The following is a 26,990-nucleotide window of genomic DNA, read 5'->3' on the forward strand; positions in this document are numbered from 1 at the left end:
GCCCATCTAGTCCATGCTGAAATATTATTGACCTGCCCCTGAGCCATAGTTCTCCATGCCCTTTCCATTCAGGTACTTAACCAAATTTCTCTTAAATGTTGAAATCAAACCTGTATCTACCACTTCTGCTGGCAGCTCATTCCACCCTCTGAGTGAAGCGGCTCCCCACTCATGTTCATCTTAAACATTTCACCATTCACTGTTAACCCGTGACCTCTAATTCCAGTCTGACCCAACCTCAATGGAAAATGGCTGCTTGCATTTATCCTATCTATACCCCTTATAATTTTATATACATGTATCAAATCTCTCCTTATTCTCCTATAAACCAGAGTAAAGTTTTAGCCTTTCCTTATAAACCTGGTCCTCAAATCCCAGCAACATCCTTGTAAACTTCCTCTGCACTCTTTCAATCTTTTTGATATCTTTCATGTAGGTAGGTGACTAGAATTGCACACAATACTACAAGTTGGGTCTCACCAATGTTTTTTTCAACTTCAACATAACGTTCCAACTCTTGTACTAAAGACTTGGATTTATGAAGGCTGACATGTCAAAAGCTCTCTTTAAGACCCTCTCTAGCTGTGATACCACTTTCAAGGAACCATAGATGTAATTCCCAGATCCTTCTGTTGTACTGCACTTCTTAGTCCCATGCCGTTTCACCACTTAAGTCCTACTCTGGTTTGTCCTCCCAAAGTGCAACACCTCACACTGGTCTGCATTAAATTCCATCTGACATTTTTCCAGCTGGTCCAGATCCCATTGTAAGCATTGATGGCCTTCGTTGCTGTCCACTATGCCCCCAGTCTAGGTGTCATTTGAAAATTTGCTTATCCAGTTTACCACATTATCATCCAGATCATTGATGCAGATGGTAAACAGCAATAGACCCAGTATAGATCCTTGTGGCACTTCACTAGTCACAGGCCTCCAGTCAGAGAGGCCACCATCTACAGCCACTCTCTGGCCAATGCCTAATTAAGTGTATTACCTCATCCTGTATGCCAAGTGCTTGAACCTTCTTGACCAACCTTCCATGCACACCTTCTCAAAGGCCTTGCCAAAGTCCATGTAGACAACATCTACTTTTGCCTTCATCAACTTTCCTGGTAACTTTCTTAAAAAACTTTATAAGTTTGGTTAGACACTACATACATGCACAAAACATTGTTGACTGTCCCTAATCAGTCCGTCTATCCAAATATTGTATATCCAGTCCATTAGAATTACTTCCAGTAACATACCCACTACTGTTGTCAGGCTCACTGGCTGATAATTTCCCAACTTATTCTCAGAGCCTTTTTTAAACAGTGGAACAACATTGCCTATTCTTCAGTCTTCTGGCACCTCACCCATTGCTAACAATATTTTAAATATCTCTGCTAGAGCCCCTGCAATTTCTGCATTGCCCTCCCGCAAATTCTAAAGGAGCATCTTATCAGCATCTTTATCCACCTAATTTGCCATAGCACAGCAAGCAGCTCCTCTGTAATCCATATATTATCCATGATCTCACTGCAATTTTTGCCTAATTTTTGTAGACTCTTGATCTAAAACTGATTTTTTTTTTGCATCTGCATTTATTCGAGAGATGGATACAAAGTTCAAAGGTTCATGTATTATCAATGTATACAGTACAAGTCCTTTGGATTCTCCCTTACTTTGTCAAGCAAATCAGCCTCATGCCTTCTTTTAGCCTTTCTGATTTCCCTCTTAAGTGTTCTCTGGCATTTCTTGTATTTTTCATGAGCCTTATTTGTTCCTTGCTTTACTGTTCTCCATCTACTTCTTAACCACTCAGTTTACAGAAGCAAAGTTATTTCAAGTTAGAAGAGCCTCACCAATGAAATAAGATGATTACACACAACGTTCCTACATAGTAGTTACAAGGTGAAGGAAAGCAACTGGGCCTTTAATAAGGAAGCTCAAGTCACAGCCTTTGTGAGTTGAAGATGACCTGGGACTGGGTTGGTTGTCATTTACTGAATTCCTTGTGAATGTGGAGCTGCACAATGGAAACCTGCATCAAGGAGTGCAGGAGGTGTACCCAGAGAAATCAGCGGCAGCAGAACACTGCATTCACAATGGCCATAGGATTGACTTCGGCACAAAGCTACTGTGCCACACCAATGGTTTTTGGGACCGCCTGGTAAAGGAAGCCTTTGTAATAAAACGAGGAAAAGAATTTTAACAAAGGCAAAGGTCTCACTCCAAGTAAGAACTGGAATTCGATTGTAAACAAGGAGGGAGAGTGCTGGTGAAATGCAGTAGGCCAGGCAGCATCTACAGGAAGAAGCACAGTCGACGTTTTGGGTCAAGACCCTTCGTCAGGACTAACTGAAAGAAAAGATAGAGATAGAAAAGAAAAGGGAGAGTGAAAACCTGATTCGATAAGGACTAGCCAATCAGGAGGGATGGACTATGGGGGTATAAATACCACCGGTCTAGACATTCCCAGGCATCTTCTCTGAAGAAGGTGGCAGTTAGTCATTGAAACGTCTGTTATAATCAATAATTGTACCAGGCTGGAACCCCAAGAGGAGTTTATTCATTATATACGCCAGAAAAGCATTACTTCCTTTTTCAGTAGAAAATTTATTTATAGCTGAGGAATTTTTCATGTTTATAGGTCTTGAATCAGATTTTGGTTGTACCTGTGTTTTGGACTTGTTTTGCTGTTGTGTTTCATGCTTTTATCAAATTTTTTAGTCACTGGGCCTATTTTGAATTTCTTTTTTAACCTTTAGATTATGTTACTGAGTTTTGAATGTATTGGCAGGTTAATGGTGCCTCTATTTGGTTTAAAATGTTCTCAACTTTTCAACCAATTGAATGCCATTGCACTGTTTGCAGACTCTTTTTGCTTTAAGAAGTGATAATTCCTTTCTGATCATTTTTCTTGGAAGGAATCAGTCAAATGGACCACCTGTCCTTTTGATCTTAAGAAATTCTTAGTTAAAGGGAAAAATGCTTTTCCAAATAATCTTCAATTTATGCTTACATTAACTATTTTAGTGCCAACTGCAAATAGGAAAAAAAATGATGCAAGTCTCAGGAATGTTCTTAAAGCAGGTGTTTCCAACTTTTTTTATGCCATGGACTCCAAGGTTTCCATAGTTCCCAGGTTGGGAACCCCACCTTACTTTCAGCTTGGCTTTTCATGGAGTCATAAAATCAAACCACGTGGAAACAAACCATGCCAACCAGTGGACACCCTTCTGATTTAGTCCCCTCTCCCAGCACTAGGTCCATCTGTTTACATGATTTAAGTATATTAAGGGTTCTCAACCTTTTTTATGCCATAGACCTTTACCTTCAAGTTGGGACCCTTGGTCTCAATACTTAAATGTTGTTAGCAACCCAGCTTCAGCCAATCTCAGGCAGTGCATTTGAGATATTTGCCACTCTGGGGGTGAAGCTGCTGCCTCCCTTCAATATTCCCTCTAAATCTCTTTGCTTTTCCTAATTTGATATTCTCTAATTTTATCTACCTCTATGGGGGTGGGGGGGAATGGAGAATTTCCTGCATTCAACCTTATCTAGTCCCTCTTAATTTTATATTCCTTCCATTTTAAAAGTGCTTTGAGGCAGTACAGGTGTCCCACCCTTTACAAAGATAAAGTGTTCCAATAATACCTTTCTTAAGCTGAAATGGCGTAAAGCGAAGAACCATTAATTTATACGGGAAAAATTTTTGTAAAAGCGAAAATCCTCTTTGTAAAAGCAAAGCGGCGTAAAGCGAACATTCGTAAAGAGGGGACAACTGTACTAGGGTAAAAGGTAACAGGATGTTAATGTGTATTGTGTAAAGTGATTTAGTTTCTGTGTACACAGAAGTTTCTCTAACTAAGATGCAAGGCCATAACAAGGTTGGTATGAGGTCGAGTCAGTTTTGCCCTACTAGGAAAACTTTCACTAGCCTGATAATAGTGGGATAGAAGTTGTCCTGTAACCTCCAGTCCAGGATAAGCAGTCATGGCTTCTTTAGTTTTTCCTTATAAATGAAATATTCTTTCGCAGGCAACATCCTGATGAATCTTCTCTGCGCCTTCTCATGCTATCATTTCCTTGCTATTGTGTAAACCCCAGAAATGCACACAAGTCTCCAGTTGAGACCTGACAAAAATTTTATAAAGTTGGAACATAATCTCTCCACTTCTGTATTCAATGCACCAACTAATGAAGGTCAGTGTTCCAAAGGCTGTCCTACCATATTATTTACTAGTATTGCACCTTTGAGTTTTTATAGACTTGTAATTCAAGGCTCCTTTGTTTCTCAATACTCTCAAATCTTACCATTCATAGTACATGTTTTAGCCTCAGTAGTGTTTCAAATATTGTCTAGATCAGGGCTCCCAACCTGGGTCCACACACCCTTGCATAATGGTGTTGCTCTATGGCATAAACTGACTGGGAATCCGTGGTGTAGATGAAACTCCATCTGCCATTTTTTACAACATATTGATAACTTGCTGTGACCCAAGACTTTCCACACTAGCAACAACTCCTTCCAATCTTCATCACCTGTAAACTTATTTACCACGCTCCCCAAATTTGGAGGACTGTTTGTTGTCCATCAGTCTCCTGTAGTGTCCAGTAAAGATAATAAAAATATCAGACAGTGTCCCAAATATCTCTTCCCTTGACTCCCACAGCAGCCTCAGATAACCCCAACTGGTGCTGTGGATCCATTCACCTTTAAGCATGCTAAAGTGTTGCATACTTTCTCTTTGTTTATGGAGACCTTTACTGGTGCATCCCTGTCCTTTTCTGTAAAAGGACACTTTAAAGTGGTCCACCAGTAACTCTTCCTCTTCTTGATGAGTTGCATTATCTAAGGTCACCTCATTGGTTAACAGAGTGCATCAAAAAAAAAAATCTCCTATGCATGTTTCAAAGATGTCAGCTCCTCTGAGATGGTCTTAAGATCACCATCCATAGTGTGCTGCAAATTATTTTTGGCATCTCATTTAAATTTAAAGTACATAATGTGCTTTTCCTTTCTTAACTGCATCTTTAATTATTCTATGCTGAGATATTAAATCTGAAAGTTCTTTAGATTTTGTACTTAAGGTTCTTCTCCTATCACTTGTACTGGGGCATTTTTTTTTACAGAAAATACTTCCCAATTTCAAAAAACAGGGTTAATGCGGCACTATTACAACTTGGGGCATTGGAGTTGAATTCCTTTGTCACCTGTGTGAAGTCTGTACGTCCTCCCCATGGAATGTGTGTGTTTTCTAAGTGTGCTCAGGTTTCCTCTCAGTTCAAAGATGTACAGGTTGGTAGGTTAATTGGTCATTGTAAATTGTCCCATGATTAGGCTAGCATTGAATTGCGTTGCTGAGGCGTTACACCTCAGAGACCCACGAGGGCCTACTCTGTGCTGTATCTCTAAATAAATAAATGTCTACTACACCTGCTTTGTTGCATTAAGCTCAAAATGTAGATAGTCTAGTCTAAAAACTATACAATCATGAAAACATTTGTAGAAATAGATTTTTTTTTTATTTTTGCATACTATATATTCCGTCAGGGAGGAAGTACAGGGCCTGAAGACACATACTCAACATTTTAGGAACACTTCTTCCCCTCTGCCTACAGATTTCTGAAAGCTCTATGAACACTAAGTTGTATAAGACGTGGATGAGGCCAAATTTTGAGTATTGTGTGCAGTTGTGATCATCTACTTGCAAAAAGATACGAATAAGGTTGAAAGAGTTCAGAGAAAATGTTGCTGGGACTTGAGGACCTGAGTTAAAGGAACAGATTGGATAGGCTAGGACTTTTTTCCTCCCGGAGTGCAGCGGAATGAGGGGAGATTTGATTGGGATATACAAACTTAAGAGGCATATAAATAGGGTAAAATCAAGCAGGCTTTCCCCCCCACTGAAGTGGGGTGAGACTAGAATTAGAGGTTATGGATTAAAGGTAAAAGTAGAAATGTTTTGGGCCTCACCAGTGCGTTGTACAACTTCAACATAACATCCCAATTCCTGTACTAATTTGAAGGCAGCTGAGGGATTATAGGCTTAATTTAAGAAATGAGCTTCTCTACTTATAATAAGCATTTAATAATTACAATGATCACATAATCACCTTTTCTCTTGCTAACCACCGTTCTCTTAGACTTTGCTTGAAACAGGTTACAGTTGTTGAAAAGCAATATAACACTTTTGTATTTTGCCATATCATGAGAAATCTGGAATGAATAAGTTATTTCCAGACCCTGCCCACACATGATTGCCATTCACTACTGTGGTACAGTGCTAGCTGGTATGATTCCCATACACTAATCACACTGTGATGCAGTTCCTGTGAATTAGGGTATGGCATTCAATAGGATAAAGTTCAGAATTTGCTCTTTCGAATGATCTGGACCATATTTCTCTAGCCCATAACCCAACCAAGATATGGCTGCTTTCAGGTAGAGAGTTAGGTTTTGCCTGAGCAATGATGTCATAACTGTCTACTTTGTTCGAAGTTGGACTTAAACAATAGTGATTGACTGTAACATTGACTGGTCATTATTCCATATGAAAACGGCAAAAGCAGACTAAATAAAAGAAAAGTGTAGATAGTATAGTGTGGAGTATCTAAAATGCAGATTTTTGTCAGCACCAAGCAGCCAACAGCAGCCCATATGTCTGTTGTGTGAAAAAGTTTTTTTTTAACAAATGAGGCGATTAAACCATTGTTTCCTTGAACATTTAAAGAGAATGCACCCTGAAAGCAAAGAAGAATGTGTCTTATTTTCAGTCACTTTCTGAAAGCTTACAGAAATGGAAAATACTTCAAAACATTGTTTGCCAACATTTCACAACTATACAGTGGTAGTTTGCATGCTCTATCATTTCACTATTCATTGTTAAATCTGGAAAGCGCCATACAATTAGAGGAGAACTGATTCTGCCAGCTGTAAGGGAGGTTCTGAGTATGATTTTGCAGAAGTCACGAGTCTTTGGAAGAAGATGGTGTAAGTGACCAATGCGACCAAGCTCCATTTCTCGCTGATTAAAGCACAGAGGAAGATTGAGGTCATCGAGGCAAGTGCAGAAGACAAGTGAATGTTCAACGCCATCTACCACATCTCGCTCACTGCTCCCAAAGGAAGGTCCATATACTTGAATGGTTCCTCTCTCTTCTTCAATGCTTTCGCAGGATAGCTCGAAATTCAGGGTCTTAGGCAAGGTTTAATTGATGCAGTTTGTGGATTGGACTGTGTGGTTTGCATTATGATGTGTTTCTGGTCACTCCTTTTTCTTTTAACTATTTTGGGCAATTTTGGTCAGGGTGGCCTGCAGATAATGAGCTGAACTGAATATGCCGGGTCTCTTGATTTTGCATTTTATATTCTGCCTTTTCACTTTTCTTTGCCATTTGCAAGTCCATGGGGGTGGGTTGATGTTTTTCTCTTGAATTGGTTTTCTTGGTTTCACAGCAAGACTAATCTCAGAGTTGTATACCACATACATACTTAGTTAATAAATATACTTTGAACTTTGACCAAATAATTGCAGAAGTCACGAGTCTTTGGAAGAAGATGGTGTAAGTGATCAATGCGACCAAGCTCCATTTCTCGCTGATTTCAGCACAGAGGAAGATTGAGATCATCTCAGCAACAACTCTGTTCAAAGATGAATAGATAAAATGTATGAGATGTGGAAGCTTCATTGTCAATTTACTTAGGACAATAGAATTTGCTCTGCAGTTTAATGATTCAACTTTGCCAGGCAACGAATCTTTGCTTCTTGGTTATGTTTGCTTCATAAAACATGAAAGCATGGTTCAAGAGTGTTACTTGCATGAAAGACATATGAAGGGAGAATCAATATTTCGGGTTGTTGAGCAATTGTTTTTTCTTTTCTCTCTCGCGTTCTCTCACGCTCTCTCACATTCCATTCGCTAACATTCTTGTGCAAATGGTGGGACACCATCAATGACAGGACACCACCATGGAGTTGCTACTTTTTTGAAAAAGTTGTACCTAACATACTTGCCATTTATGGTAAGGTTCTGAAAACTTGTGCCAACCATCTGGTGGGAGTATTTTCAAACTCTCACTGTTACGGGCGGAAGTTCCCACTTGCTTAAAAAAGGCAACATTTACTCCAGTCTCTAAGAGATTAGTGCCTTAATGATTATCACCCAATAGCATTCACATCTGCAGTGATGAAATGCTTTGAGAGGTGAGTCATGATGAGACTGAACTCCTGCCTCAGCAAGAACGTGGACCCACTGCAATTTGCCTATCCCTGCAATAGGTTAATAGCTGACACAATCTCAATGATACTCCACACAGCTTTATACCACCTGGACAACGCAAACACCTATGTCAAACACCATTGACTATAGCTCAGCATATAATTCCCACAATGCTGATTGAGAAGTTACAGTACCTGGGCCTCTAACTCCCTCTGCAATTGGATCCTTGACTTCCAAACCGAAAGACCACAATCTATGTGAATTGGTGATAACGTCCTCGCTGACAATCAACACTGGTGCACCTCAAGGATGTGTGCTTAGCCCACTGCTCTGTTCTACTCTATACCCATGACTGTGTGGCTAGGCATAGCTCAAATACCATCTATAAATTTGCTGATGATAGAACCATTGTTGGTAGAATCTCAGTAGGAGACGAGAGGGTGTACAGGAGCAAGGTATGCCAACTAGTGGAGTGGAGTGGTGTCACAGTAAGATGAAAGAATTGTGGACCAGGAAGGGCAAGACAAAGGAATACATACCAATCCTCATAGAGGGATCAGAAGTAGAGAGAGTGAGCAGTTTCAAGTTCCTTGGTCTCAAGATCTGAGGATCAAACATGGTCCCAACATATCAATGCAGTTATAAAGAAGGCAAGACAGCGACTATGCTTCATTAGGAGTTTGAAAATATTTGGAAATACACTCAAAATGTTAACAAATACACTCAAAAACTTCTATAGATGCATCATGGAGAGCATTCTGACAGGCAACATCACTGTCTGGTATGGGAGAAGGTAGTGGCTATTGCACAGGACCGAAAGAAGCTGCAGAGGGTCGTAAATTTAGTCGGCTCCATCTTGGGTCTATACTACAAAGTACCCGGGGATAACTTCAAGGAGGGATGTCTCAGAAAGGCAGCATCCATTATTAAGGACCCCCAGCACCCAGGGCATGCCCTTTTCTCATTGTCACCATTAGGGGAGGTACAGAACCCTGAAGGCACACACTCAACAATTCAGGAACAGCTTCTTCCCAATTCCTAAATGGACATTGAACCTTAAACACTGCCTCAGTTTTTTAACATATATTCTGTTTTTACACTATTTTAAATCTATTCAATATACATGTACTGTAACTGATTTAGTGTCTTCACATGCCAGTGATAATAAACCTGACTCTCATTCTGTGTAATTCACAGACATCTTGTTGCAAAAAAAAACTAACAGATCATTCAATACTGTTATCAGAACAGTAAATAAAATCAAGTTCTATGCTCTCAATTCTCGACTATTTCTAGAACTTCATACTGAGAATGATGAGCTGTTTGAAGACTTGTTAGTACACAGAGAAGTCAGATAGCTCTCAAAAGGGTATTACCTGAGATGCTTTTATGGGCTTTTTTGAAATTTTAAAATTCTTTGAAGATTCAAATGCTTGTTCAGTAATCAACTCAAGAATATTAGGCATGATAGTACTATTTATCAGAATTATTCACAAAGTTTAATGAAATTCATCTTCATTTGAAAGGAAATTATGTAAATCTTATTGAACTCAAATCAGTTATGTCCACATTTCTGTCCAAATTAACCCTTATTTAAGTGCAGCATTGGCCATCACAACCTTTTCCAATTCCCGAACCTTTCTGAGTTGCTAGAGAAATAAAGGATACCAGATGATCTTCAAGTATACTGTGCCCATTTAGGTGGTTTATGCATAAAAACATGTCAGATGGATTTCAGGATCTTCTCTCAATCTGAATTCCAGATTGGGTAATGAATTCATTACCCAAACACTTGAAATGGGGAATTAACAGGAAGGATAGACGAAGAACTGATCTCATCACAAAATGACATTCAGCTGAAGCAGAGGTTCAGAACATCATGTCAAAACTTTTGAGGTGCAGAAAGAAATCACTGAACGCTATCCTGTACTGAGGAAAAGGTCAGGATGTTCTTCATTGTCTTTCCAACATATTTAGTGGAGAGTGGTTTCAGTCCATCACCCAATTTCTTTTAAAAACAACAGAACAAACTGCTAATTACTGAACCTGGGGATCTGAGACTCCTTCTGAGTGACATTCAGCTTGACTGAGAGAAGATGATATCACTGCACCAAGCCCATCATCTCATTGAAAGGTGAAAAAGCAATGAAGTAGTGAATAGTTGGACTACTAATGTATACTCTAAACTTGTTGTTGAAAATTGTTTTTACTGTAATTATGTGAATAAAGACATTTTATTTATACGTTTGAATAGATTTGAATAATTTTTGCAATTATTTAACACTGCTTTGAGTTTGCAGTTCCTATTTATTTCACTGTGCATTTTAAATCAAAATTCTTTACAGTTTTTGTGTAATGGCTGGAACAGGAGAGGGGAATGCTGGGGGATGTGATCTGGGAACCAAGGGGGAAGCAACCCAAAAAGGTTTGGGAACCACTGATCGAGACAACATCCATTGCCTTACCTTCATCAACTTTCCTTGTAACTTCCTCAGGAAAAATCTAAGCCATGTTGAATATTGCTAAGCAGTTCGTGTCTATCCATATACCTGTATGTCAGTCCCTTAGAATATTTTCCAATAACTTGCCTGCTGCTGATTTCAGGCTCACCAGCTTAGTTTCCAGGTTTATACATAGAATTTTTCTTATACAGCAGAACAGCATTACAGCATTAGCTATCCTCCAATCCTCCGGCACCTTACTTGTTGCTAAGAATATTTTAAATGTCTCCAATTGAACACCTTGTCAGGCCCTGGGGATTTATCCATTCTTATTTGCCTCAAGACAACAAGTACCTCCCCTAATCTGTACGCAGTCTGTGAACTCACTGCTGCTTTGCCTCACTTCTATAGACTGTTTCCTGAGTAAATACAGATGCAAAATATCATACGAGGAGGTCTCAAAATGTCTTTTGACTCCATGCATAGACGAGTGCTCTGATATTCAAGAGGATGAATTTTTTCTTTGTTGTCCTTTTGCTCTTAATATCTGTAGAAGCCTTTGGGATTCTCGTTCACCTTGTCTGCAAGAACAGCGTCCTGATTCGTTTCTGTTCTCTTGCACATTTGATACTCCTCAAATACCCCATTTGTTCCTTCTTACCTATACTAGCTATGCAGCTCCTCCTTAACTAAAGCCTCAATACCTCTGAATCCAAGGTTCCTTTTATTCTGACAGGAGCATATGAACTCTATACATTCAATTTCACTTTTGAAGGCTTCCTACTTACCAAGCAAATCTTTGCCTTAAAACAACCTATCCTAATCCACACATGCCAGATTCTTTCTGATTGGCTTTTCTCCAACTTAGAATCTCAACCCAAGGACCAGACCTATTCTTCTCCATAATTATCTTGAATCTTCAGGTATTGTGATCACTAGATACAATCTGTGCCCCTACACAGATGTCTGTCACCTGACCTGAACTTATTGATTGAGGAAACTTTACTGAACATATATGACAAACATTTTCCCACCTAATTCTTTAATACTATGGGAATCCCAATCAATATGTGGAAAATTAAAGTCACTTACGATCATAACCTTATGTTTATAGTAACAATTTGTGAGTTCTCTGCAAATTTGTTCCTTTAAATCTCACTGACTATTGGGTGTTCCATGGTATAAACCCATTAATATGGTTATCCCTGTCTTCCTCTGTCCTATCAATATAGCCTTAGTAGATGAGCTTTCCGGTCTGCCCTGTCTGGGCACATTTTTATCAATTGTTCCACAGGCTATAAATTCTCACTTCCCCACCCCAACAAAATGTATTAGGTACTCATGATCCCTTGGCCTAAAGTTAGTTTCCAAATTCTTAAAACCATCTGGCACTTAGCATTTCATCTAAGCTTTCACAAAGTGTACTTTTTCCACATCTGTTGTTCAATGATTTTCATACATCAGCTTGATGTGTGTTTCTTAATTTCTTCAGATGGCTAATGCTGGATAACTTTGTATAGTTGGTACTCTTTAACTGTTAAGGTTTGACAGTATTAAGGTGTGATTTGTATCCTTTCAAAAAAGTTTTTTGACAGTTTTCTTAATACTGTGTGTCAGCTCTTAATAGCTCCTTTTTACCTCAGTATTACCTTAAGTCTGATACTTTTTACTCCAAAAAGGTCCCTTATTAAATTTTCCCACATGCTGTCATAGTACCGCATGCTAATAATATCCTCTTTTCCTCAGTCATTTTGAACAATGGTAGTTGTCTACTCTAAAGACACTATAGCAGGGATTCCAAACCTTTTTTTATATGCCATGGACCCATACCATTAACTGAAGGGTCAATGGCCCTTAGGTTGGGAGCCCCTGCAGTACAGCCTCTGAACAGAATACGTACTTGGAAGGTTTTTTTTTGCTTCCAGTTGGTCAAAAGTGTGCTGTTGTTTCCAGATCTCTCTTTATACTTTGGAATGGTTCCTTCAATGGATGTGGGATATGGTTGGGAATGGTTTTTTGAGGAATGGTAAATTATTTTCCACTTGGACTCCATTATTCTAAAGAAAAGTTGCATAGCTTCTACCCAGATGTTTTGCCAGTTTGTAATAGATGTAAGTCTATGAACAGTAACTTGTCACATTCATTCTGGTCATGTTGTAAGCTTTATACATACTGGAAAAGTATTTTTCACTGTTTCTCTAAGGCTTATGGGAAGTGGTGGGAACCAGACTCGCTCATAGCCATCCTTGGAGCAACAAGCTCCCTATCTTCAGCTAATACGTATGAAAAAGTGGCTGTATTGTTTGGAATGGTGATTGCTAAGAAGTTAATCCTGCAAATGTGGAAAATGGACTCATTGCCTACATATGATCTGTGGCTGAGAGAACTGGCAAACACTTTACATTCGGAGAGACTGAGACTATGTAATGAGGGGACATCTTTGAAAGGTTATGAGGGCCCTGTACGGGATTTTCTTACTGGGTGAGATCTGGGGTTTTTTGGTGTGGTTCACCTCTGCTGTGTATGTTTACTTTTTGTCTCTATATTTTTTTTCTCTTTTGTTGCTCAATATTTAATTTGATTTTGCTATGGTTGTGGTTTTTGTGGATGTACTGTATTTTTTTCTGTTAGTTTTTTTGTTAATTTTTTTCCAAGTCTGTTCACATAAAACAATAAGATATATACAAAAAAATTACTTCGCACTTAGATTGCATTTTATTTTCAATAAAACTGAATCTTCATTTGTATCTTCATTTGATGGTCAACTGTGACGTATTAAACAACACACACAAAATGCTGGAGGAGCTCAGCAGGCCAGGCAGCACCAATGGTAAAAAAGTACACTCAGCATTTTGGGCCGAAAAGTCGACTGTATATTTTTATCCATAGATGCTGCCTGGCCTGCTGAGTTACTCCAGCATTTTATGTGCGTTGTTCAGATTTTCAGCATCTGCAGATTTTCTCTTGTTTGTGAACCATGACATACTTATTGATGAGTTTCTGTGCTGTTAATGCATACTCAAATACATATTTTCAAGCACAATTCTGTTTGTAGGAAGCTTGATTATTATTTTGTCACTATATTTGGTGTCCAGAATAATACTGACGTGTTATTGGTAAAATGTCCTGCAAACTAAGAGCCTATAGATGAGTGGCATGAAAAAATTTGGGCATCCCTGGTTAAAATTTCTGTTACTGTGAATAGTTAAGTGAGTAGAAGATGAACTGATCTCCGAAAGTCATAAAATTAAAAATGAAACATTCTTTTCAACATTTTAAGTGAGATTAGTGTATTATTTTTGTTCCGTACAATTTTAGAGTGAAAAAAAGGAAAGGAGCACCATGCAAAAGTTTGGGCAGCCCAAGAGATTTGAGCTCTCAGATAACTTTTACTAAAGTCTCAGACTTTAATTAGCTTCTTAGGGCTATGGTTTGTTCACAGTCATCGTTAGGAAAGGACAGGTGATGCAAATTTCAAAGCTTTATAAATAACTTCACTTCTCAAACCTTGTCCCAACAATCAGCAGCTATGGGCTCCTCTAATCAGCTGCCTAGCACTCTGAAAATTAAAATAACTGATGCCCACAAAGCAGGAGAAGGCTATAAGAAGATAACAAAGCATTTTCAGGTAGCTGTTTCCTCAATGCGTAATGTAATTAAGAAACGGCAGTTCAGGAACAGTGGAGGGTCAAGTTGAGGTCTGGAAGACCAAGAAAACTTTCCTAAATTTTCTAGGATTGCTAGAAAGGGAAATCAACCCCCCCCCCCGTTTGACTGCAAAAGACCTTCAGGAAGACTTAGCAGACTCTGGGGTGGTGGTGCACTGTTCTACCGTGCAGCAACACCTGCACAAATAAGACCTTCATTGAAGAGTCATCAAAAGAAAACCTTTCCTGCACCTTCACCACAAAATTCAGCATCAGAAGTTTGCAAAGGAACATCTAAACAAGCCTGATGCATTTTGGAAACGAGTCCAGTGGACTGATGAAGTTAAAATAAAACTTTTTGACTGCAATGAGCAAAGGTATGGTTGGAGAAAAAAGGGTACAGAATTTCATGAAATTAAACCTCTCCAGCTGTTAATCACGGGGAACATTTCACAGGTAGAGGAAAGAATGAATTCAATTAAATACCAGCAAATTCTGGAAGCAAACATCACACTGTCTGTATTAAAAAAAAAGCTGAAGATGTAAAGAGGATGGCTTCTGCAATGGGATAATGATCCTAAACACACCTCAAAATCCACAATGAGCTACCTCAAGAAGCGCAAGCTGAAGGTTTTGCCATGGCCCTCACAGTCCCCTCATCATTGAAAATCTGTGGATAGACCTCAGAAGAGCAGTGCATGCAAGACGGCTCAGGAATCTCACAGAACTAGAAGCCTTTTGCAAGGAAGAATGAGTGAAAATCCTCCAAACAAGAATTGAAAGACTCTTAACTGGCTACAGAAAGCATTTACCTGCTGTGATACTTGCCAAAGGGGGTGTTACTAAATACTGACCATGCAGAGTGCTCAAACTTTTGCTTCAGGCCCTTTTCCTTTTTGTTATTTTGAAACTGTAAAAGATGAAAATAAAAAAGTAATCTTGCATAAAATATTAAAGACATGTCATCTTTAACTTTATGCCTTCTGGAAATCAGGTCGTCTTTTACTTAGCTTTTCACAGTAACAGAAATTTTGACCAGGGGTGCCCAAACTTTTGTATGACACTGTATCTTAAATATGGTAATTCAATTGGTCTTCCTGTGTGAATTTTTGAAGAGCTAATATTTGTTATCATAGATTTCCTTTTTGAGAAGTTGGGTATTCTGCTTATGTAACTTTCCTTCATGTGTTGTGGATGATTTCATGTAAAGTATTCAATTTCTTCAATCATAATCATTCTCTAATTTTTGCAGCATTTTTATGTTCCTGGAATTTTTTTTATTTCTTTTCCTTTTTACATTTCATCATGCAATATTATCAAAGTAGTTTCTGGCACAAATTTAACATAATTATTCCTGGAATAGTTTGAGAAGAAAGATTTCTGCCTATTGGTATATAAATATGCTCAATTTATTTTTTTCATGACAATGTCTTCTACCTGAATTCTTTGCGATGCTAAGCACTGAGTATTCCAACTGATTTTAGTAACTAAGTTTGAGTCTTTATGGAAATGTAAAATCAATGAGAATTAAATTGAAGTGTGTTATAATGAAAAATATTTTTGCGTTACAAAAAAGAAGGCTGTCAGTGATGTATCACGAGCTATTGAGTGGCTGCATCTGCAAAATTGCTAATTGTAGTAGTTTTTGGTACCCTTTGGCTTAATACAAATAAGAGACATGATCTGTGTGACTAAAGCGAAGTACAGGATAGACAGTTCATTTTTGTGTATGTGTGATTCTGTAGCCAACCATAAAGGTAATTCAAGTCAGAGCTGTTTACTACCACTTGAATGGTATGGGAGCTGCAGTTGATGGAAGTCTCGGGAGTGAGACTAGCTCGAGAGCACAGATCGATTTCCATTACCACAACTTAAAATTTTGTACGTACTTGCAAACAATTGTTGTGTTTACTGCACTGTTATTTCTTGATATCAACTGCAATGAAGTGAATTTGCTAAAGATTGATACTATAGACTTTGAGGTCAAAGGCAATGAAAGGTTTCTCAAAGAGCATTACTGGTTGATAATATTTGTGAACAGTGCAAAGTGTGACATGTTTTTGAAAACTCATTCATGATTTATGTCCATTTGAACTTCCGTGCTGAGTGCTGGCATTATTTAAACATTGGGATGCCTAGGGCTTTGCCTCCCATTGCTTAATTTTTCATATACCATTTGTAACAGGAAAAGTCAAGGCTTCAGTGCTTTGGCGTGACTTGTGAGATTCCTAGGTTCTGTTTACAGAGTGCTCTTCCTGTTCATCATGCATGTTGATCTATGCTGATACCTTGATTGCAGGTATGCATGATGTTACTTTTTCTGTTCTGAACTCATTTAGACCAGGATTGGATTTCTGGTTTGTGGGTGATAAAGTATGTCCTGCAGAGGAGGGTGAAATCATTGAGGGCTGATTGATTTTAATTAATTCCATCTGGAAATGAATTGTGGATATTGTTCATCTCAAGGTTTCAGTTTACCTTGTCTCATTATTAAGTAGCCTATTGATCTTTTTTCAGATTCTTTATGAAGTAGTGAATTCTAATATAAAATATCAGAAGAAATTAAACGCCTGTAGAATAAATCTGTCAGTATGAGTAATCTCAGGGGCGTGTGAAAAAGACTGAAGGGGATTCGTGTAAGAGTGGTTGCCAAATTATGTCAATGTCAGTACCTTTTGCCCTGTCATTACAACTCTAGTCATTTGCAGCTTGGGCAATTAACTGTTGACTAGGTAAAGCTTCCTTCTAATGTACAACTGACTAGAAATAGAAACACTTTAGAAAGATGAATTTAATAATAAATGAAGGATTTTGGAGGTGTAACATTACTTTCTCTAAATCATTTTTCAATAAAATAAAACAAAATTGGTTTGGGGAAAATTAGCTAAGTATGGTTTACACGGAAGAAAATTGTTGATTCTGTATCATTATACTGACCAGTGAGAAATTGTATGATTTTTTTTCCCTTGCTTGATTTGGTGAGCAATGAAGCACATAGTTAGCCCTCAACCTTTTGTCATTAGTAACATTTTCCATTTGGTCCAGAGGGTCCCAAAAGCTTTTTAAGGAATCTTATTTAAGTTTAACACCGAATAAACGCTTTGCAGGCTTTTATCTTGTTTTGCACTCACATTGTTCCATTTGTATTTCTTTTTTAAAAACAGCAGAGCCTCTACATGGAAGAGATGACTTTGATTGCTGTCCTTCTGCCTCTGCACCCAAACCATCAGTTTGTCCTGTTCCAACAACCTTGGATCCTTCAATTCCCTTTGACTCTGATCGGATGGTACGTGGTCCTAATATTGTTGACTTTTAGTACATTCTGCTAGTCTACTTCACTATTTAATTTGTGTAAAGCACAATAGTGATGAATGAATAAGGTTAGGGATGCATGAAGCCTGAGATTTAGTTCCCATAGTTTGCAACACCATGGCAGGGGGTTTGTAAAGATAAACTTTACTGTGAAACAGCTGACTGTTCATCTAAATTAGCCAGCAAGAAACTTTTGTGGACAAATTATGATGAGAACAACACTTGGCTTTGCCAGAGATACCTAATCAAACATTGACAGGGTTTATAATGCATTCAGCGTTGTACTGATCAACATGCGAACAATTGCAAATTTCTTCACAGAGGAAAGATGGCAAAATGTCTTATTTCCTTACGGTATAGCAATGATGCTGTAAAGTGTGTGTTTATTGTCCATCCCTATTTTGCTTTTGTTGTTGAGCTGCTTTCTTGAAAACACCAATCTGTGTCAATCTAGGGGAACATTGTCTCATCTTTTAACTGCATTGCATTTGTGGTTTCTAAATGACAATAATCTGAATCTGAAGATACACCGCAGTGCTTTTAAGGAATTCCAAAACAATGAAGGCATGGAAAAAGTTTCCTGATTTAGGATTCTATGACCTAATCCAAATTTGTAGCTGCTCATATTCATGTGCACTGGCTGCTCATCGTTCTAGGGTTTGGATAAGGTGCTGATAAATCCTTGTACCAATGCTAAAATACATAGAGTAAACTGCAGTGCCAGGTGGTGGTTGGAATGAATGATGATGGATTGGATTTCATTCAGAAGGGGTTGTTTTGACATCTATCTCAAGCTGTTTGAGTGCTTTGGAGGTGCATGTTCAAGCAGGTGAGCAATGTTCCATCATGTTCCTGATATATACACTGTAGTATTGTTATTTGCTGCAGAACACATGGTCTCTGGTTTAGTGTAATAGGCAAAGCGTTGATGTGTCTAATCCAATTATTATTCTGGTCAAGACATACACTGCCCTAATGTTACTTCATCGTTGCCTGGTTAAAATCTTGAAATATTATGAATGGCACTTAAGGAATTGCCTTCGGTGAATGGACAGCACCTACGCAAGAAAGTGGATCATCGCCACCTTCAGTCTGGTAATGAGGATTAGATGCAAATTGCTGGACTCGCCAGAAAATGTTTGACTGAATTGTAGTTTAAAATCAAAGTGAAATTTCTTTGTAAGGAATACAGAATTGTCACCAGATTAGTTTTGAGACTGCAAGCTTTGCATCAGAAATGAAGAGAACATAAATATTTTAACAAAAACACGTTACAGAACAAGGAAAGAAAACACAGTGAAGGAATCTTTGAAATGTTGTTTAGAACTTTCACATGCTACATTGTATAATTTGTCAGTAACCATATTCGTGAAAATTGCGGATTTGCATTCTAAAATTATGTAGGATCGGCAGTTCATGATGTATTGCATTGATTTAAACTTTCTTTGTAACCTATAACTCATGCCTATTCAACAGAAATTGGCACATTTTCCTTATATCTTAGACCATAAGACAGGAGCAGAATTAGGCCATTTGACCCATTGAGCCTGCTCCATCATTTGATCATGGCTGATCCTTTTACCTCTAAACCCTATTCCCCTGCCTTTTCCCCACAAGCTATCAAGCCCTGACTAATCAAACTCTACCTTAAATACATCACACTCTGGCTAAAGAAATTCCCCCTCATCTATGTACCAATTAAACATACCTCTATTCTGTGATTGTGCCCTCTGTTACTAGACTCCCCCATGACAGGAAACATTCTCTCCACATCCACTCTGTCTAGGCCTTTAAACATGCAATAGGTTTCAAAGAGATTTCCCCCCCCCCCTCCCCCCACACACACTCATTCTTCTAAATTTCATCAATTACAGACCAGGAACCATCAAACACTCCTCATATGATAAGCTTTTCATTCCCAGAATCATTTGGTTTATATCTATCCTAATTGCTTCCAGAAACTCCAGCTATTGGTGCTCTGCTGTTATCCCTGCTAGTGTCCTCTTCTGGTCAACGTTCGACTTTAGGGTTTCTTAAGCTCCCTGAACAAATCCGGTTCATTACACATCACCCAATCTAGAATAGCTGATCCCCTACTAGGCTCAAGCAGAGGCTGCTCTTAAAAAGCCATCTCATAAGCATTCTACAAATTCTCTGTTGGGATCCAAAGTCAGCACCAACCTGATTTTCCCAATCTGCTTGCATGTTGAAATCCCCCATGAGTATTGAAACATTGGCCTTTTGACATGCATTTTCCATCTTCCATTGTAATTTATAGCCCACATCCAGCTACTGTTTGAAGGCCTGAATGTAACTCCCTTTAGTGTCTTTTTACCCTTGCAGTTCCTTCTGTATTTCTTTCATCTAGAAGAAATATCTTAAATGTTTCTTTCCTCGAGAAGCTTAAGTAATGGCTCTAAGAGATATTTGAAGCTCTAATTCACTTGTATTCAAGGGCTTGTATTCTGAAATTTGTATATCTATAGCTACTGTGCATAAAAATCTAGAGCAGGAGTAGGCCACTGATGCCTCGAACTGCTCTGTGGTTTAATAACATCAAGGAAGAAACTTGATAAACTGAAGAGTTGATTAAACTTCAGATTAAAATTTAATTTAGAACTAGCAGATTGAATGAGGTTGAAATTGCCTTTACTGGAACATTTATCTGCAGCATTGGGCACATGTTGATCCAGCTCCTTGTCCTCTCCTGGGTAATGAAGACAGTGACATTACAGAAGTTCAAGGCATTTATGCCAGACCTTTACATATGTTCTAATATTATTTCCCACAGGTGGGATTTAATTCAAGGTAGTCTATTTTTATTAGCTTGTTTGAGTTTTTTTTGCCATCTTGCAATTTGTCAAGGGCAAAGAGATTGCCTCTAAGAACAGGAACTCCAGACTTAGGAAGACTGAAATAAAAGCAAAGGGACCAGGTCTGATAATTTACTTGATTCATGAAGCATGTATTCTTTTTTTCTCCAAGAATGCCACCTAATTTGCTGAGTAATTTCAGTATTCTTTTTTTGTTTCAAATGTACAGTACTATACAAAAGTCTTGGGCACCCTTGGTTATTTAAATATAAATTTAGGTTTAGATGTTTATTTTTGTCTTCTGCATTGCTATGTCAGTAGAAAAGAGTAAAATTTAGATTTCTAAACATTCATTTTTCAAAAAAATTGAATGTTACAGAGAAATCTTTGTTTCATTAAAGAAAGTAATGTTAATAGACCACTTTTCAAATAAAAATGTGATTACTTTGTAGGTCTATTGTCCAGTGTATGATTAAAGATAGCCAACAGATATTAACGATCAATGACATTGAGTTTAATAAGCTAAACTGATTAACTAAATCAGAAACTGGTATAGAAGGAATCAAACTGGGTGAAGGAGATTCAAACTTGAAGATGACTGTGTGGCAGATGTGACAGTTTAACCTTCAAATCATCAGTTTTTACAGCAACAAGACACAAGGTGCTCATCCTGTATCAGCAAGGTCTCTCCCAAGCAGAAGTTTTACAGCAGATGGGAGTTTCAAGATGTGCTGTTCAAGCTTTCCTTAAGAAGCACAAAGAAAGGGCAAAGTTGAGGGCCAGAAACACAGTATTCAGTCATGGAAATTGAGTACAGCAAACGAGAGATACATCAAACTGGCGTTCCTTCTAAGTCGGAAGAAGTCCAGCACAGCTGTCAGCTCTGAATTCATAGAAAACACTGGAACCGAAGTACATCCCTCCATTGTTCCAAGGAATCTCGTCAGAAGTCGTCTTCGTTGTCAAAAAGCCGTTCCTCCGAAGTTGAAGCAAAACCAAGAGACTCAACTGCACACAGAAACACAATGACTGGGGTGCTGAACAATGACAGCAAATGCTTTGGACTGAGGAGATAAAATTTGAAAACAAGCAGTTTGTGTGTTGAACTGAAGAGTGCTACATGGATGCATATCTGCAGCAAACAGTGAAGCACAATGAAGGTTGCGTGCTGGTTTGGGCTGCATTTCTGCAAATGGAGTTGGTGATGGTGGTAAAATTAATGGAATCCTTAATGCTGAGAAGTACAAGCAGATTATCATCCATCATGCAGTGCTATCAGGGAGGTGTCTAATTGATCCCAACTTCATTCTACAACAGGACAGTGACCACAAGCACACACCAAGGTCATAAAGAACAGGGAGTTTTGCAACAGATGATATGACCTCCACAGAGCCCTGATCTCAACATCATCGAGGTTGTCTGGGATTACCTGGAGAGGCAGAAGCAAGCAAGCAGCCAAAAGTCTGCAGAACTGTGGCAAGTTCTCCAAGACACTTGGAACAACCTTACCAGCTGATTTATTTTTTTCTTATAAAACTGCATGACCTACAGTTGAAGTCAGAAGTTTACATACACCTTAGCCAAATACATTTAAACTCAGTTTTTCACAATTTCTGACATTTAATCCTAGAAAACATTTCCTGTCTTAGGTCAGTTAGGATCGCTATTTTAAGAATGTGAAATGTCAGAATAATGGTAGAGAGAATGATTTATTCCAGTTTTTATTTCTTTCATCACTTCCCCAATGGGTCTGAAGTTTATATACACTTTGTTAGTATTTGGTAGCATTGCCTTTAAATTGTTTAACTTGGGTCAAACATTTTGGGTAGCTTTCCACAAGCTTCACACAATAAGTTGCTGGAATTCTGTTCCAGTCCTCCAGACAGAACTGGTGTAACTGAGTCAGGTTTGTAGGCCTCCTTGCTTGCTCACGCTTTTTCAGTTCTGCCCACAAATTTTCTATCAGATTGTGAAGGCTTTGTGATGGCCTCTCCAATACCTTGACTTTGTTGTTTTTAAGCAATTTTGCCACAATTTTGGAGTTATGCTTGAGGTCATTGTCCATTTGGAAGATTCATTTGAGACTGAGCTTCCTGGCTGATGTCTTGAGAAGTTGCTTCAATATATTCACATAATTTTCCTTCTTCATGATGCCACCTATTTTGTGAAGTGCACCAGTCCCTCCTGCAGGAAAGCATCCCTATGCTTCACGGTTGCAATGGTGTTTTTCAGGTTGCAAGCCTCACCCTTTTTCCTCCAAACATAACGATAGATATTATGGCCAAACAGTTCAATTTTTGTTTCATCAGACCAGAGGACATTTCTCCAAAAAGTTAAATCTTTGTCCCCATGTGCACTTGCAAACTGTAGCCTGGCTTTTTTATGGCATTTTTGGAGCAGTGTCTTCTTCTCTGCTGAGCAGCCTTTTAGGTTATGTCGATATAAGACTTATTTTACTGTGGATATAGATACTTGTCTACCTATTTCCTCCAGCATCTTCACAAGGTCCTTTGCTGTTGTTCTGAGATTGATTTAAACTTTTCACGCCAAAGTATGTTCATCTCTTGGAGACAGAATGCATCTCCTTCCTGAGCTGTATGATGGCTGCGGAGTCCCGTGGTGTTTATTCTTTCGTACTATTGTTTGTACAGATGAATGTGGTACCTTCAGGCATTTGGAAATTGCTCCCACTGATGAACCAGACTTGTGGAGGTCCACACTTTTTTTTCCTGAGGTTTTGGCTGATTTCTTTTGATTTTGTTTGTAAACTTCTGACCCACTGGAATTGTGATATAGTCAATTAAAAGTGAAATAATCTGTCTGTAAACAATTGTTGGAAAAATTACTCGTGTCATGCACAAAGTAGATGTCCTCAACGTCTTGCCAAAACTATAGTTTGCTAATATGAAATCCATGGAGTAGTTAAACAATGAGTTTTAATGACTTCAACCTAAGTGTATGTAAACTTCTGACTTCAACTGTAAGTGAACTGATGGGGTTTTAAAGGCAAAGGGTGGTCACATGAAATATTGATTTAATTTAGTTTTTTACTGTTCACTGCTCTTTATTTTATTATTATCATTACTTTTTGAAGGCATCTTCATTTACAAAATCGTTTTACATGTGCCTGGACTTCTGCACAGTAGCGTATCCTTTGCTTTTTTTGTAGTTTTTTTGTTATTAACTGTTTTAATAAGATAAATGAGACCACATTTTTTTCCAACTTTGAATTAATGGCAAATTCAGTTACAAATTGGTGAAATTCTAAATGGTAATACATCTGTATGTAAAGCAATAAATGCATTTATTAAAAATGTCATTACAGTCTCTACATGTCTTTACAAGGTCATTAAAGACGTCCCTTGCTGTTTTGTTCTCCCTCCAATCTGTAAGGATAATGTAGTTGGTTGGGTAGCATAAATCAAGCAAGTCACAGAGATAAAGTATTTGGACTGAAGGATGTTGGGTGAAGATAATGAGAGTCTTGCGAAGACTGAGTAAGTAATAAAAATGTTTGGCATCTGAAACTAAGAAATGACTGAAATCCAAAGAGACTTGCCAGATTATTTCTGAAACTTTAAGCTTTAAGCAGCACATCCCGATACACAGAAAATCACTGTGTTTTGAGTTTCGTTCATGCCTGAATGTTTATATCCACATGTGTTTTCAGATCATTATCTTTTGCAAAAACACCAGAAGTCATAGTAAAGGGTGAAAGGTGAAACATTTAAGGGGAACATGAGGGGAAACTTCACTTGTGAAGTTTGAGTGTGGAACAAACTGTCAGCATAAATGATGAATGTGAGCTTGATTTCAATGTTCAAGAGAAGTTTGGATACATACATGGATGGCAGGGGTATGGTCCCAGTGCAGGTCAATGGGAGTAGGCAGTTTCAATGGTCAGGCATGGACTAGATAGAGTCATACAAAAGTACAGTGCAGAAACAGATTCTTAGTCCTAAGGGCTGTACCACCTTGCACGTGATTACTCAAAGAACTCCATTTCAGTCTTCTACAATTTCTGTCTTTGCATCTATCATAGTAAGATTTTCCACATCACTGCTTCCCTTTTCCTTTAACTGTGACTTTCTCTCAAGCTCTTCTATTTCCTACACTTCTCAACCTCTTGACCTTTTCTTCCAAAACACATTGCCAGATTATTTTTCTTAATTTCCTCTTCGGTGGGATTCCATGGCCAAAGGCTTCCCCCTCCCTTTCAGCATCTGAAGGGACTTTTGTGGTTCTCCCTTGTATTACCACTAACTACTCTCCTTCCAGTACTTTTTGATGCAGATACAAGCAATGCAACATCTGTCCTCCTTTCATTCCCACCATGAAAAACCAAATAGTTCTTCCATGTTCAGTAATTCACTTATTCTGCTTCCTGTTTCACAATGATTTGCCTTCAACAGTGGAGAAAAAAAGATACCTATTAGGTGACTGCTTTGTAGCACACATTAGTACAGTCATTAAGGCTAACTTGAGCTGCCAGGCACCTGTCACTTTAATTCTACATCCACTCTGACCCTTGTCTTTCAGCCTCCTACATTGTTCTAGGTTTGAAAAATAGCATCTTGTCTTCAGTCTAGGCAGCCCTCAAGACTTAGCTTTAGGAAAGTACAGCTTTTGTCTATCTATTTCCAAATTATTTTTTTCCTCATCTGTCTGACAGTTTTTAATTGTAGCCCGGATAACTTAAGCTGCACCTTATCCCTTTATGTTCTCCATTTCATTCCCCTTCTGCAAACTTATTAGTTCATAAAAAGACTCCTTATGTCATCCATATGAGACTGCTTGACCTACCGAATGCTTCCTGCATTTTGTATTTGATTTTGCTTTCTGGCATTGTGGATCTGCCTCAATTTCTTTGAATGTGCCCATTGGAGCATTGCAAGGCTAAAATAATGCATATGATTAAATCCAAATCGGTACAATAGATTAATTCAATAGAATATCAGGTGCACAAATTATTATAGTTGATATGTATTATAAAGGAAAGGAGAACTATTTATAAGATGTTTGGGATGGAGTACTATCCTTTTCCGAATACCCTTCTGTGATCCTATAGCTGAGGTCATTGCATAAGTGAGAAGCATTGGTTATCCTTGACTTGCCATTTGGGGGGCTTATAGATGTAATAAATTTATTGGATCTTCCAGGTGGAGAACATCTAAACTTGTAGATCAAGCACTGGCCCCAAATGGCTAGTTTTTAGTTGGGGTTCTACAAATCTCTGGATGAAAAGTAATCTTTAAAAAAAGGTTTTCCCAACCTTTCTGATGTTAGCCCAGTGTCGCACTTTTTCCCTCCATCAAGACAATCAAGGAAACTATCCTTCAGAACAGCTGATGTGAGTCCAGTAATCACTTACAATTAATTAATGGAAATCCAGAGAAAGGGTTGTGAAATTAATAAACAAGTGAGAAACACCCAGTAATGTGATTATGATATGAAACCAAGGCTGTGTTTGGTCAAGCTCTTGTGGATGCAACCATTGAGGGTATGAAGGTTATAATACACCTCCAAGTTTATGAAGAACTGCCAGTTGCTCCCAAAACAGGATACAGTGATTTACTAATAATGCTGTACAATCCATCCAACAACATGTAATTAAGGACAATAAAATATTTGCAGATGCTGGAATTAAGGAATTTTGCATTCTATCAAACTTTTTAAGTCTGTTAGTCAGCAAAACTTTAAATATAAGAAAGCACCTGTCTCTGAGTTAACTCAGAGGCTAGTGAAAAACTTATGACCGACAGCTTCAACACATTGTTTCTGTATTTGGAAGATGAGGAAATTCATGATGGCCAAAGTATTTTCAAGAAGTGGAATGGAGCTACTCTGGTAACCATTAAGTATTATGGAGGCATGAGACTGCAGATGCTGGAGTCTGAAGTAATAAGCAAACTACTTGATGAATTTGGCAAGACAGGCATCATCTATATGAAGTGGGGCAGGGAGGACATTCATTTTGGGTTGAGGCTTTACATCTGTGATACTGACATGTAGTCAAGATTATATTCCCTGATATTAAGCTTGTCTTGATCTATCAACTGATATCAACTATATCTGCTGATCTATATCAATGTGACATTTGCAAAATAATGGGGATTTTGATGTCCTAAGAATATCAGAATTGAGAAATATTCTTTTCTGAAGCAAAGGCTGAAGGGTGACTTGACGGCATTCTTTAAGATTAGGAAAGGTTTGAATAGTATCCATGCAGAAATGGTTACCTATGAGTGATTTTAAATCTGGAGTTTCTATTGGATGTGGTAATTTTATTTACATAAAGAATGTACTCCCATAAGGTACAGTTGTTGCGAGCAACCTAAATGCAATTCAAAAGACAAATAGGAGAGAGAATATGCTGATGTATGAAGATAAATGAAAAGAACTTCCTATAGATCATAAATAAAAAGCTAGATAAGTTGAACTAAATTCCCTAATTTATGCTGTAAACTTTGTAATGCAACGTGCATCTCATGTTACCTGTTGTTGATTTTTCTAGTACTTATAGAAATCTGTTTTGTAGATTTTAGCATAATACCCACGATCTAAAGCCA

At 38.2% G+C, this 26,990-nt stretch overlaps 1 protein-coding gene across 3 annotated transcripts in view; it reads left to right on the top strand.

Annotated features, from left to right (window-relative positions):
• Nucleotides 1–26,990, top strand: part of poc5 (POC5 centriolar protein homolog (Chlamydomonas)) — a 123,690-nt gene that overhangs the window by 71,879 nt on the left and 24,821 nt on the right. For 2 of the 3 annotated variants that reach the window (XM_059974524.1, XM_059974525.1), the window contains exon 10: nucleotides 17,461–17,582. In XM_059974524.1, the coding sequence (XP_059830507.1) occupies nucleotides 17,461–17,582 (122 nt within the window). The remainder of the gene's footprint in view (nucleotides 1–17,460; nucleotides 17,583–26,990) is intronic. The other variant, XM_059974526.1, reaches the window with a different exon arrangement.

The sequence above is a fragment of the Hypanus sabinus genome, chromosome 7 (genome assembly GCF_030144855.1).
Source record: "Hypanus sabinus isolate sHypSab1 chromosome 7, sHypSab1.hap1, whole genome shotgun sequence".
Classification (NCBI taxonomy): Eukaryota; Metazoa; Chordata; class Chondrichthyes; order Myliobatiformes; family Dasyatidae; genus Hypanus; species Hypanus sabinus.